This window comes from Myotis nattereri (genome assembly GCF_964212035.1).
Source record: "Myotis nattereri genome assembly, chromosome: 3".
Taxonomy (NCBI): Eukaryota; Metazoa; Chordata; class Mammalia; order Chiroptera; family Vespertilionidae; genus Myotis; species Myotis nattereri.
In genome coordinates, this window is record NC_138077.1 from 189,919,231 (window position 1) to 189,933,268 (window position 14,038).

The following is a 14,038-nucleotide window of genomic DNA, read 5'->3' on the forward strand; positions in this document are numbered from 1 at the left end:
TCATAAGCCCATAAGAAGTTGGAATGCTGCCTTTTAAAGTAACCATGACAGATCTGAAGTCTTTGCTAAAAAATTACTAGCACCTGACTGTGTGCTGTCTTATTTGGTTGGTCAGCTAAAATTAATTACCTACAGTTCACAACTGTACACTTGGTTGAAACAGCACTTCTTTAAGTATTTTGGAAGCATTTCCTCTCACTTCATTTGCCATTCAACAGATATTTGTAAATCCAAGTAGTGCCCATTTTCTAATCTTGATTCCACCAGTGGGAAGTGAAGTAATGAGCATCACGCTAATTCAGACTAAAATAAACCTGCTCATTGGTGGAGTTAAACGATGACAGATGATATTTTCTAGGGGCTGTCAACAGAAAATTTTCATTGTGTTGTAGTGTTTGTGTTGTGAAACAGTTTAGAATGTGGGAAGGAGAAGAGGAAAAGAAGATGTGAATAAGGGAAAATGAAGGGGGATGAGAGAAAAAGGGAGGAAGAAGGAAGAGAGGAGAGAAGTAATGGGGAGAAAAGCAGAAGGGGAAGGTAGGGAGAACGGGGGGAAAGGAGGGAGGAAGGAACAGAGAAGGGAGAAGGGAGAGAGGGAAAAGGGAGAAAGGAGGAAGGAAAAAGCAGAGGAAGAAAGCAAAGAAAAACCAGGTACATTTATGCTTTCTTCTTGTCCCTCTTCAATCTATTCTCTTCAAAACAGCCATGATTTTTAGGCAACGGAGCTCAGTCAAGAGTCATTAAATTACCAAAGTGTGTCATCCATTCTGGTGGCAACTCATAAATGCATAGCCCAAAATTGCCTGACAACTGGATCATTAAAAGTAACAACTAGCTTCTAGGATCTGTAAAAGTCAACATAAGGAGAAGAAAATCTGTCAGAGTCAATTCTCCTATTTTTATAACCAAAAGCAGAAACCAATAGGGGAATTTATGAGCACTTATGTGTATTTTATCTGCTTCTTAATAACTGTTTACTAATGAAGACTATACCATAATTACCCCACTAAGGAAATTTGTAAAAAACATGAAACAAAAGTTTTACTCACCAGAGAAACAGCTAATGTGAACAGCCAGGCGTAAATAAAAAAATAGTCACCCCCAATTTTAATAATGTAGAGTAGAAGTGAAGACACAGGCAATAAAATGCACTGAGTCACAATAAATTTTTTGATTGCATCTTTCATGAAGAACCCCAAAGTCTGAAGAAAGAAAACATCACAAGAAACTGAGAAACTGCTATTAAATAACTAATTAATGAATATAAAGGATACATTATTAAAGTAAATTTAAAAATTAAAAGGCAGTAACACTATATTATATGACATTAGATAACCCAAGACAATAACTAAATGTCTTACATTCTACAGTTTAAAATAAACTCACTTAAATGTCAGCTGAAAAGCATTAGACATTAGAGTGCTAGAAGAGCTTATGGCAAGACTTTAAACTACAATCTTTGCCACATGCAGTTCCCTTTTTTCTCAACTAATTCATGCTCTACAACAGCAAATTATGAGCACAAAAGGTCTTCACATTTAAGAGAGAACACTTGCATTTTCTATTATACCTGTTGATTGAAACCATGTTTTTCTTCTATCACAAAAGTATTATAAAGACTCCATGGCAAACCAGTCAATGCACTGAAAAGTGTAGCCATCAGCAGAAACACCAAAGACTGAGTGATCTAAAGACAAGAAGGAAAAAACAAAAAGAAAACATGGCAGTTTTTATAGTGTAATATTAATTCATTCTTAAAATGAATTCTTAGTGAACAAATTGATAAGCAATTGCTGAGTACCTACTAGATCTCAAGCAGTGTGTCTGATTCTATGGCTAATACAAGGTCTGAAACATCATCTATAACCCTCAAAGTTTACTTCTTAGAGAAGGAGGCAAAAAAACCAATTCCTCTTTTCTTACACAGGCACTGTATGAAGTTACCTAAAGGCATATAAACAGTTGAAAGATTTGGAAATCCCATAGGCAGCAAAATATCAGACATATGTCATAGCACTATCTTTACCAATACATCTCCTAGGACAATGGAAACTAAGGAGAAAAATCAACAAATGGGACTACATCAAAATAAAGAGCTTCTGCACTGCAAAGAAACCATCAACAAAACAAGAGAGCCCAAAGCATGGGAGAACATATTTGCCAATGTTACATTTGATAAGGGTTTAATCTCCAAAATTTATAGGGAACCCATACAACTTAACAAAAGGAAGATAAACAATCCAATCAAAAAATGGGCAAAGGATCTAAATAGACACTTTTCGAAAGTGGATGCACAGAAGGCCAAGAGACATATGAAAACATGCTCAAAGTCACTAATCATCCTTGAGATGCAAATTAAAACGACAATGAGGTACCATTTCACACTTGTCAGAATGGCTATCATCAACAAATCAACAAACAACAATATTGGCGAGGATGTGGAGAAAAAGGAATCTTTGTACACTGCTGGTGGGAATGCAGGCTGGTGCAGCCACTGTGAAAAACAGTATGGAGTTTCCTCAAAAAATTAAAAATGTAACTCCCATTTGACCCAGTAATCCCACTTCTAGAAATATAGCCCAAGAACTCAGAAACACCAATCAGAAAGAATATATGCACCCCTATGTTCATAGCAGCATAATTTACAAAAGCTAAGATTTGGAAACAGCCTAAGTGCCCATCAGCAGATGAGTGGATTAGAAAACTGTGGTACATCTACACAATGGAATACTATGCTGCTGTAAAAAAGAAAAAACTCTTACCATTTGCAACAGCATGGATGAACCTGGAGAGCATTATGCTAAGCGAAATAAGCCAGTCAGAGAAAGATAAATATCACATGATCTCACTCATTTGTAGAATATAAGGAACAACATAAACTGATGAACAAAAATAGATAGACACAGAAGCATCGAACAGACCGTCAAACCTTAGAGGGAAGGCAGGGGAGGGTGGGGGTGTGAGGTATGAGATCAACCAAAGGACTTGTATCCATGCATATGAGCATGACCAATGGACACAGACAATAGGGGGGTGGGGGCATGTGCTGGGGGTGGGAGCAGGCAGGAAGAGGTCAATGGGGGAAAAAGGAGACTTATGTAAAACTTTCAACAATAAAGAATTTTTAAAAAAAGATTTGTAAAACAAGACATTTGCTTGTCTATAATCTTCTGAAACATCCCCCATTCTCTCTAGTTTATCAACAAATCTTAATAATCAATATAAAAAATGATGATTGTTTTGAGCTTTATAATTTTTGGCTATCTCATACTGTCAGTTCTAAATATGTAAGGATATGAAAAAATAAACTAATATTTATTTAGTATACTATTATTTATTTAAATTGTATTTTTATTGATTTCAGAGAGGAAGGGAGAGGGAGAGAGAGACAGAAACATCAATGATGAGAGAATCATTGATTGGCTGCTTCCTTCATGCCCCCTACGGGGGATAAAGCCGGCAACTCAGGCATGTGGCCAGTTCCGGAATTGAACCATGATCTCCTGATTCATACGTCAATGCTTAACCACTGAGGCACAATGGTTGGGCTAGTATACTATAACTGAAACCATTAGAAACATTAAGAATTAGTGTTTGCCTGGCCAGAGTGACTCAGTGGTTGAGCGGCGACCCATGAACCAAGAGGTCACCGGTTTGATTCCCGGTCAGGGCACATGCCTGGGTTTCGGGCTCAATCCACTGCAGGGGGTGTGTAGGAGGCAGCTGATCAATGTTTCTATCTCTTTATCCCTCTCTCACTTAAAAAAAAAAATCAATAAAAACATATTAAAAAAACGTGTTTTATTTCTTTGTAAAAAACTTAAGAGTAGTTTGAACAATGCTCGCCTTCTTGTTGTGTAACTTACAGTATGGAAATGGCACCTTTTCTCTGTCTTGATAAATTGTTATACTCCTCTCAAAGTTTACATCAGCTTCCAACATTTTAACATTTTACTATTTGAGCTTTCAATGTCATAAAATATCACTGAGGCCTTTTAATGTGGCAGTTTTTTGCCAGTCACACTAAGTCTGGGACATAATCCTTTTTGTCAAAGCCACTTTCCTCATTTATACCAATAAGGTCACCTTCACTAAGTTCCTCTGGCCGCAGATCTAAATCTGTCTAATGGTAGCAGGGGCAGCATTCCCGGGGCCAGCTATTTCTTCTATAACTCCCCGTATGTCAGATTTGAACTTCACTTCCGTGTTATCATTTTTCATTTCTTTGCTACACTTTTATCTTTGTTGACCAATTCCTTTTCAATTATCTATTTAAAAAAATGTTAAGTGGATATATATCCATTTTTAAAAAATGTCAGGAGGCAACACAATGCATAATTAGAATAATTGATAACAGATGTGCAATGACTAATCACTGACATACTTTGGAAAAAGGGAGGTGATTGGTCATTGATGACAATGAGAATCTGTTATTTGTAAGTGACCTGTGGACTAAAGAGCTAGCAAGGAAGTTTGTACTTTATGTGATTACTCATATAATATACTATGGTAACTGAAAGTTGAACCATGTTTTTAAGGTACTGGTGTTATTTCACTAAACTGTGTAACTGAAATTTGTGTATATCAGAACTGTGCAAAGGATGGACAACCAATACCACACAGCCATCAAAGAGAACAAAGATCACCCTGGAGCGGTGGCTCAGAGGTTCGATCCCCATTTGAGGCAAGGGTGGGAAGTGACCGATCAATGTTTCTCTCTCTTTCTCTCTCTCTCTTTTAAATCAGTAAAAGTATATCCTCCAGTGAAGATTAAAATTTAAAAAAATACCCACACCCACACACCCAGAACAAAGATCTGTATATAAGAACAGGAAGAGATCTCCAAAAGATGTTAAATCCAAAAATAATATATTAGAATATGTATATAGAGTGTGTTCATTCATTCAACAAATATTTATGGAATACCTACTCTGTGACCGGCATTTTCTAGGCACTAGTGACATAGCAATGAAGAATACAGGGGATGGCAAAAGTTTACAATTGTAAAACAAATAAATACAATAATTAATAAATAATAATATAAAAATAAACTTTCGCCGAAACCGGTTTGGCTCAGTGGATAGAGCGTCGGCCTGCGGACTGAAAGGTCCCAGGTTCGATTCCGGTCAAGGGCATGTACCTGGGTTGCGGGCATATCCCCAGTAGGAGATGTGAAGGAGGCAGCTGATCGATGATTCTCTCTCATCGATGTTTCTAACTCTCTATCTCTCTCCCTTCCTCTCTGTAAACAATCAATAAAATATATTTAAAAAAAATAATAAAATAAAAATAAACTTTCATGTACTCACAATTATAAACCTACTTTTGCCCACACCTGTATATATAAAGTCTCTGTCTCCTTAGAACTTAAAATTCTTGTCAGGGCGATAAAAAGAAAACAAACAAGATTACTGCAATAGCCGAAACCGGTTTGGCTCAGTGGATAGAGTGTCAGCCTGCGGACTGAGAGGTCCCGGGTTCGATTCCGGTCAAGGGCATGTACCTGGGTTGCGGGCACATCCCCGGTGGGGGATGTGCAGGAGGCAGCTAATCGATGTTTCTCTCTCATCGATGTTTCTAACTCTCTCTATCTCTCTCCCTTCCTCTCTGTGAAAAATCAATAAAAAAAAAAAAAGATTACTGCAATAGTGGTAAGTGGCTTTATATAGAAAATAAAATAGCCCAGCCAGTGTGGTTCAGTGGTTGAGCGCTGACCTATGAACTGGGAGATTGTGGCTGGATTCTGGTCAGGGCACATGCCAGGGTTGTGGGCTCAATCCCCAGTGGGGGGCCTGCAAGAGGCAGCCAATCAGTGGTTCTCTCTCATCACTGATGTTTCTATCTCCCTCTCTCTTTCTTCCTGAAACCAATAAAAATACATTTAAAAAGAAGGGACCTTAAAAGAATTTGGCTGCTTTAGAAAAGGGACATAAGATGAGCTGAATTAAAGCCCAAGGTACCTATATATGTAGAAGAGACCCATCATTTCAAAAAGGAACCAGGAAAGAGGGAATAGACTTGGAAATTTCTAAGGAAAAGTCAGGAAGTAGTGTCTCAACATCCTTACAGGCGGGCAATCTCAGGTTTAAGGCTTTGCCTTCAACTGGAGTTCCTGCAAGAGTGGGCAGACAAACCAAGCAGCTCAATGGAGACTGTAAGATACACACTCTGTCTTTGTCTGAAGTATCTGCTAAGTTATGTGGCACAGAGTACCTGCTTAGTGTAGGTTCAACAAAACACATGCTTTCCCATTCATTGCTGAGTTGTTCCTGAGAAGCAGCTGCCTAACCAGAGACTACATTACTCAGCTCCCTTGTGTCTGAGATTAAATGAGTGGTTCACCTACAAAATGTGCAAAGGACAGGTATCATTTCAGAGCCACGGAAGCTAAGAAAAGGATGTACATACCTCATATTCTGGTCCAAAGCCAGCATAGCCACAAAATCGTCCAGAAAGTCTCCAGAGATAAGGGATTCCTCCAAAGAGAAGAATAAGCTATAAAACAAAGCATACCTTGCTCACATTTGAGCAGTACTAGAAACCATCATGGTAGAGAAAAAATGACCTGTCTTATTTAGGATAAAATACACATTTAGATGAATATAAACCAATTGAGATACTAAATTTAGACTGTTAAAAGGTATTTGCCTGTACATTTTATATGGGTGAATTGTGTAATATGTGAATTATCTATAATAATAAAAGTGTAATATACTAATTAGACTGGATGTCCTTCCGGATGTTTTTCCAGACGTGGCTGTGAAGGAGGGATCCAGGCAGCCACTTGGGCTGCGAGGGAGGGATCTAGGCAGCCGCCATGGCTGCAAAGGTCTACTCTTGCACGAATTTTGTGCATCGGGTCTCTAGTAGCTCAATAAAGCTGTTTAAAGAAAAAGAAGCCCTAGCTGGTTTGGCTCAGTGGATAGAGTGTTGGCCTGCGGACTGAAGGGTCTCAGGTTTGATTCTGGTCAAGGGCACATGCGCAGGTTGTGGGCTCGATCCCCAGTATGGGGCATGCAGGAGGCAGCTGATCAATGATTCTCTCTCTCATCGCTGATGTTTCTATGTGTCTCTCCCTTTCCTTTCCTCTCTGAAATCAATAAAAATATATTTTTTTAAAAAAAACTTTTGCCAAGACCATAACAAAGGCTTTCTGAATCAGGAAACAAACTTAGAATGGCTAAGCAACTGTCCAAAATCCCACTGCTACTGAGTGACAGAAATGGATTGAACCAGGCTCTATGACTCCATAACTGGCTTTTCCTAAAAAAGAAACAACAAAAAAAAACCAACAACCCCCCCACACACACACAAAAACCCCACCTCTTCAGCCAGGACAAAGTATTAGTATTGGTATAAGTGGACAGTCCTGTCCACTTATCAAATTGGGACAGAATGGAATCTCTGTACCTTCTCCAGGTAAGAAGGTGAATCCTGAGGTAGGAGTCAGGGTTTCATAGGAGGCCCCTTTCTCAGCACACCCTTTGTCTTGGGCAGATAAAGTGAACACAGATATTCACTAAATCACTTGGACATTTGAGTGAGGAAGCTCTTAAAATCTGAGAATACATGCTGAAGAAACACGATTTCCCACAACAGATACAAGTTTGTGAAACTCATTTGGTCAAGAGGCATCACTTTATTGTTTTCTTTCTGTGGAGTCTCAGGAGTACAATGATCAATCACACTTTTTGGTTAGAAGCACAATATCTCACCAGTTCCTTGTGCTTTGAGGGTTTGAGGCACTATAATATATAGTTTATGGGTATCCTCCCAATCTACTTTGCATTTTTATCTATGAATCCATAAATAATATCATGGTTTATACATGCTTTTTAAGAATGTATATAAATGACATCATACGATACAACCTGCCTTTTACACTCTACATTTTTTTAGATCCATCCTTGGTGAGTTTTAACTTTATTCAGGATTATCAGCTGTTCTCTAAAGTATTTATACCAAATTATGCTCCCATCAGCATTACCTGAGTGTTCCTGTTTCCCCACAATCTCACTCACAGTTGATCCCATCCATCTTTTAGGTTTTTACAAGTATACTGGGTTGGTTTAATACCAGGGATTTCAAATATGATCTCTGGACAGTAGCATCACCTGGGAATATGTTAGAAATGCAAATTCTCAGGCTCTACCCCAGAACTACTGAATCAGAAACTGGAAATGGGGCCCAGCAGTCTCCAGATAAATCTGATATACACCCAAATTTGAAAAATACCGTTTTAATAAATTGCTTTTAAAGGCTCCATTAGCTCTATGTCCAGCTATTTCCACTTTACAATAACTAACTCAATCATAGGTGTAAACCCTATTTTCCCAAAAGACATGCTTTGGCATCAATGCATGGTATATGTTCCACTTGTTGAATTAATCGACTTGGGATGGCATTTCTTTCATCCTATTTTCAATACTAATAAATAATACAGAATTAAGGATTTATAATGCCTTTGGTGAAGGGCTGAAACACTTATAATTAAAAGTCCAGCTTTTCAGTAAGTACCAAGGGTAGCTCTAATATGAACTTTGAGTGCATCTATGAATGCATTTGGATACTGCTGTTGCAACCTTGTTTAGTATACTCTGTGGAATGAAAAACAAAGTACAGTGAACAGTAAACCTTCTCTATACTGATACTCTCCCTGACCACGCTCCTGGGATATCCTATAAAAGAACTAATGATCTCAGCAATAATAAGTCCAGTGCTTTTATAATTATTTCACTGAAGTTTTGAAAAGCAGGCAGGGCAAGAGCACAGTCATCTCTGTTTTATAAACCAGGCAACTGAAACTCAGAGAGGTTGAAGTAATTTGCCTAAAGAAACCCAATGACTAAGTAATTGCTGTGTGAAGCACTGTACTAGGTGCTTCATTTACTTTATCTTATTAGTCCTTGCCATAAAACACGTGCAACACGGTTTAATATCTACTTCTCATCTTAAAGAGGAGGAAAATGAGGCTCAAAGAGGATAAACTACTCACCCCAAAACACGCAGAAATTAAAGAAGCAACAATTTGAACTTTTCTACTCTGCCCTACGCTACTCCTCAGCCATTCCATTCTTGAGAGGGCTCCTTACTGACATCTATGAGATGTGAGGAGTGTCTCAGGGAGGCTGGACATTTCCGCTCTGGGGGCTGTCACCTATGTGTGAACAGCGGCACCTGTGGGTACACAAGGCCTCTGCTTATGTTCCCTCAGGTAAAAAATGCCAAGGCAAGAAAAAGAGTCTAAGCTAATCTTTGTACTAAAGCATATAAGCCTATTGATTTTAATCAACACAAAACAGGAATTAATGAACTTGTTTTCAAACAGAACAGGATTTCAAAGTAACACAAAATGCTCCCTATCTCATGGCAAATGTAGCTGCTAATTCCCCCAGGAGAAATAGCACATTCATGTTGCAGTCCCTCGAGTTTCAAGAATGGTTTCTTCAATGTAATTTTAAAGACTCAAAAGAGCAGCGTTTGAAACCCATTCTCCCATTTACTAGTGTTACTTAGCCATTAAATGGGCAAGCCATTTAATTTCTCTGAGCCTTCACTTTCTCAGCCATAAAAAGTGAATAATGCCTATACTTTCTACCAGAGACTGTTGTAAACATCAAACAAAACAATAAATATGAAAACAATACACGAAATGAAAAATCACTACCTATACAACTATTTTTTTTAATATATTTTATTGATTTTTTACAGAGAGGAAGGGAGAGGGATAGAGAGTTAGAAACATTGATGAGAGAGAAACATCAATCAGCAGCTGCCTCCTGCACGCCCCACACTGGGGAATCCAGCCTGCAACCAAGGTACATGCCCTTGACCGGAATCGAACTCGGGACCCTTCAGTCCGCAGGCCGACACCATATCCACTGAGCCAAACCAGTCAGGGCTACCCATACAACTATTATAATGACTATTACTGTTCCCACCTTTCGCCCATCAGTACTGCTTCTAGCTTGAGCCACAGCAGATTACAGAGCTCTCATTCTGGTTGTACTCTCCCTACCTCTATCATCTCCTAGCAAACTGAACCACTCCCATGTCACCAACGGTAACCATCAAGCTACTACCCAGCACCACAAACCCCTTCCCCTCTGACAGCTGTCAGTCTCTTCTTTATGAGTATCTATGAGTCTGTTTCTATTTTGTTTGTTAGTTTATTTTGTTCATTAGATTCCACATATAATTGAAATCATCACAGTTACATTTCTGCCTCTTTTGCTTCACACCTATCAATAACAAAGATCAGAAAAAAAATTCTCGGATCTGTAAATGTATTTATATTACAAAAATATAAAAAGGAAAACAAACATTACAAAGCATTAAACAGCCCAGCCAGCATGGCTCAGTGGTTGAGCGTCGACCTATGAACCAGGGGGTCACTGGGTTCGATTCCCGGTCAGGGCACATGCCCAGATTGTGGGCTCGATCCCAGGAGGCAGTCGATCAATGATTCACTCTCATTGATTTCTCCCTCTGTCTCTCTCTCCTTCCCTTCTTCTCTTAAATCAATAAAAAAATATATTTTAAAAAGTATTAAACAATTTGATAGTCTCTTCATGAAGTAAATTACTCACAGTGCCTTCAATCTCTGAATAGAGTCCTGACCAGAAGCTGAAGGTACTTTTATCCAGCTGATACAGTCGAGATTTCTCAAACGTTTCTGAATCTATGATCTGTCCTAATTCCATTGGTACATGAGTTGTTGTTTTATATATCCGTCTCTGAAATATTTTGAAAAAAACAAAACACTTTAATGAAACAGTCAAACCAACTCATTATTTATTACACTAGTCATTTATGATCAAACATTGAATAGTTTATAATGTTAATTTGTCACGTAAGCCTGCTGAATTGCTTTATACATACACAAATAATGTATTTATTTGATCAAGCACATTGTCTACTAAAACAACTGTGCAGAAAAGTAAAAGAACAAGAGAATCTGAGGCTAGCTGACTATGTAAGATTAAAATCAGGGTTGTTATCATACTTCAGTTTGCATATGTAAACCAAAACTGTAACTTCACAAATGATACCATTCATTTCAGGTATAACATATATCCTATAATACAAAAAACAAATTCATGGGAAGGACAAGGAACCAAATATGCTAACCATGAGTATTAACAGATCTTGTGGCTAGTAACTAAATTTGGTCCAAGCAGCCAAATTAAGGGAAATTTGGGGAATAACAGATACAAACATTATCAGGTCTTCAAGAAAGACCAATTTTCTCGTTAAACCAAATGCTAAAAGATACTTTAAGCCCATGGGACATAATACAAGGAACAGATACCAAACAATATAATGGACAGAATCTTCTACAGTGGTTTTATGACAAATGGCTTCTCTATTGATTGTTATGCATTTTACCAAACCTTCATTAAAAGGCACTACATGAAAGCATAACTGAGTAAAGAAGACACTATAGAAAAGTAGTTACTGAAATAGGCTTATTATTGAAGTAAGACGGAGAGACATTCCAAACCCATCCCCAATTTGGATACTACATATTGTGAGCTTCCTTTCAGCAAAGTACCTTCTCTAGGCGAACAAGACTCTGAACTAACGAAGCTATCCAAAGAGCTATTAGGTCAGAGAACCTAATGCTATTCATATTAATGCCTCTTTGAATATTCTGGATTGAAAGAAGAGATCAAGATATAACCCAAACACTGACAGATATAGAAAAATTAAATTTTCCAATTTAAAGATTCATGCAGAATGTCAAACGAGAGAAGAAATTTGCAGAGGAAAAAGACTGTAATGCTCAAGAAAAGAAAGGTTTTCATAGCCATCCTGGCTGACACAATCCAGCAACAACACAGAAGGATGTAGGTAAAGCAAACCAGCGGTGAGAGATGGCAATAAAGCAGTCAACTAAACTGAAAACCTATCCCATTTAAAAGTTCAGATCTCTAGTCCATCAAGCTGTTATGAACATCGCCCGGGAACTGCTAAGTAACTTTCATGTCTACTTTACTGTTTTAATTGCTTAAACAAAAATAATAAAGAAGCTTTTGATAAAAACAAGAAAGATTGTTCTTCGGGCAAAAAAAACACCAAGTTTATTTTTTAAGGAAAAAGAGTTCGGGCCCTCGGAAGGATTTATTTTCAGAAAATGGTTTCCTGATTCTATGGTTGAGCATGATTGTAAAAAGGTCATGAGGAAGTCGTGAATCTGAAATGTTAGGATCTTCCCTTTGAAGGCTTATGCGTCGCTGCCATAGATCACAAAGATCAGCCCCCCGGGGAGCTTAAGGAAGCCGTGGGGCAGGTGTAAGGCTGCTTTCCCTTCCAGGCCCTAACCCGCCCGAGTCCCTCCATCACGTTGCGGAAAACGTGCCCAAGGCCCCGGGTCCTCTCAAGGCCAATCCCAACATCGAGCCAAATGAGAAGGTTCAGTAGGAACTCCAGAGGGTCGAGGCTGGGTGCTGGGGCTGCAGCCTCATTTAGGCACTTGGGGTGAGACCATGGCTGGCCTAGAGCTGGCCGGGCGTCGGCATTAGCTCCACTCTGTAGGCTCACCTGCCGCTGCGCTAGGAAGGTCTCCCAGAGATACACGGTCCAGGAGAAGAGCAGCACGGCCCCAAAGATACGCTTCTCGGCCGGCATCTCCCACATGGGGTCCAGCGACGCCCACATCCCCATGGCCACCGGGTTCGGCCGGCTCCTGAAGCGTGCAACAGTGCCACACCAACACCGTCCCCTCAGAGCGTCCCGTCGGTGTTACAGCTATTTCCGTCCCTTCCGAGCGTCCCCGGCTCCGACAGTCACCCCCATCCCACGCCCAGCTCGCAGCCGGCAGTGTTACACAGATACTCTTCCCCGTGCCCACGCCTCTTTGGACCGCCTCGTTTCTGCCGGAAAAGGACCGTTCCGCTTCCCTCCCTTCCGAGAACTGAAACCCTGACGCCGCGTTCCGGCCTCCGCCAACCCCCAGCTCCGGCCGGCGACCTGGTCACGCTGTGCTGCACACCAACGTGTTTCCCCTTCAGCTCCTTGCCGAGGGCCGGCCGAGGCTTCCGGCTTCCCTCCGGAGCTGCTTTCTAGCTTCCAGATCCGCAGTTGCATCTCTTCGCTTCGGGGCTTGCCCTGCTGGGCCGCGACCTGAGCCGTCTTTCCCCGCCAGGACCAGCCCACTGGTAGGGGGCCGAGCGGGCACTAAGGCAGAGGGGACCGCCGCTCCCGCCCCGAAGTAGCTGGGAAGAACCAGGGAGGAGCGGACGTCTCAGGCTCTAGAGGCCATTCCTCTAACTAATGCTATTCGGATTGTGGTATGTTCATCCCGGGATACCTTCAGACTAAAGGAATAGTCAACAGAGAGGCTAGGCGTTGTCAGTGCCGTGTTTCGGCCTGTCGGGGTATCTGAATTCAGGCGTGGTAGAGAATGGGCGGTAGTGATGAGATTTTCATTCCAAATCTCGCCTCTTCCACTTCAGGCGAGTCCAAGGCGGCATTTTGCCTGAGAGAGAGAGTGCTCTGGAGCAAAGTGGAAGGGCCTGCCTTGATGTAGGGACAAACTCCGATCAAAGCACAGTGCCATGTCTGTCTTGGAATTCAGGAGTGAAATGTGGTCACGGGGACGCCTGTTAACACATTGGTTTGACTTGACAAGTGAAGTATTTCCTGACCGAAGATAAATCTGACTTGGTTACTTGGATTGACCGAGTGGCGTTGCTACTGTGCATAATTATTATTTACAATGAATTGAGCTAAATCTGCAACTAAAATATATTTAAATTACAGTGAAATTGTAGTGCTAATTATGTGTGGAAATGAACACTCCCTTGAATTTCCCAACTTTTCCGAAATGCTTCTAAATGAGAGTAATTACATAATTAAATGCCAATCGAGAAAGTGATGGTCTCTAATGACAGGATAACAAATTGTTTTGCAAGTCAAAATATTTTCAGTTCTTTGCTTTCAACAAAATTAGTGGTGGACCTAATTGAACTGTCAGCTAATGAAGGGACAGTATTTGATTTGTGGTATATAAGTGAGAAGGAAGTTAAAGAATTGA

The 14,038-nt window shown here is 40.1% G+C and overlaps 1 protein-coding gene across 2 annotated transcripts in view; it reads right to left on the minus strand.

The window, feature by feature from the left end:
- The window catches only part of ZMPSTE24 (zinc metallopeptidase STE24), a 41,519-nt gene extending 28,712 nt beyond the window's left edge, over positions 1 to 12,807 (minus strand). The window contains exons 1-5 of one of the 2 annotated variants that reach the window (XM_081085862.1): positions 12,544 to 12,764; positions 10,590 to 10,736; positions 6,409 to 6,495; positions 1,571 to 1,687; positions 1,050 to 1,202 (exon numbers count right to left, since the gene is read on the minus strand). In XM_081085862.1, the coding sequence (XP_080941988.1) occupies positions 1,050 to 1,202; positions 1,571 to 1,687; positions 6,409 to 6,495; positions 10,590 to 10,736; positions 12,544 to 12,666 (627 nt within the window). In that variant the 5' untranslated portion in view covers positions 12,667 to 12,764. Of the gene's footprint in view, positions 1 to 1,049; positions 1,203 to 1,570; positions 1,688 to 6,408; positions 6,496 to 10,589; positions 10,737 to 12,543 lie in introns of both variants that reach the window. The other variant, XM_081085863.1, reaches the window with a different exon arrangement.
- Between the last annotated feature and the right edge of the window lie 1,231 nt (positions 12,808 to 14,038).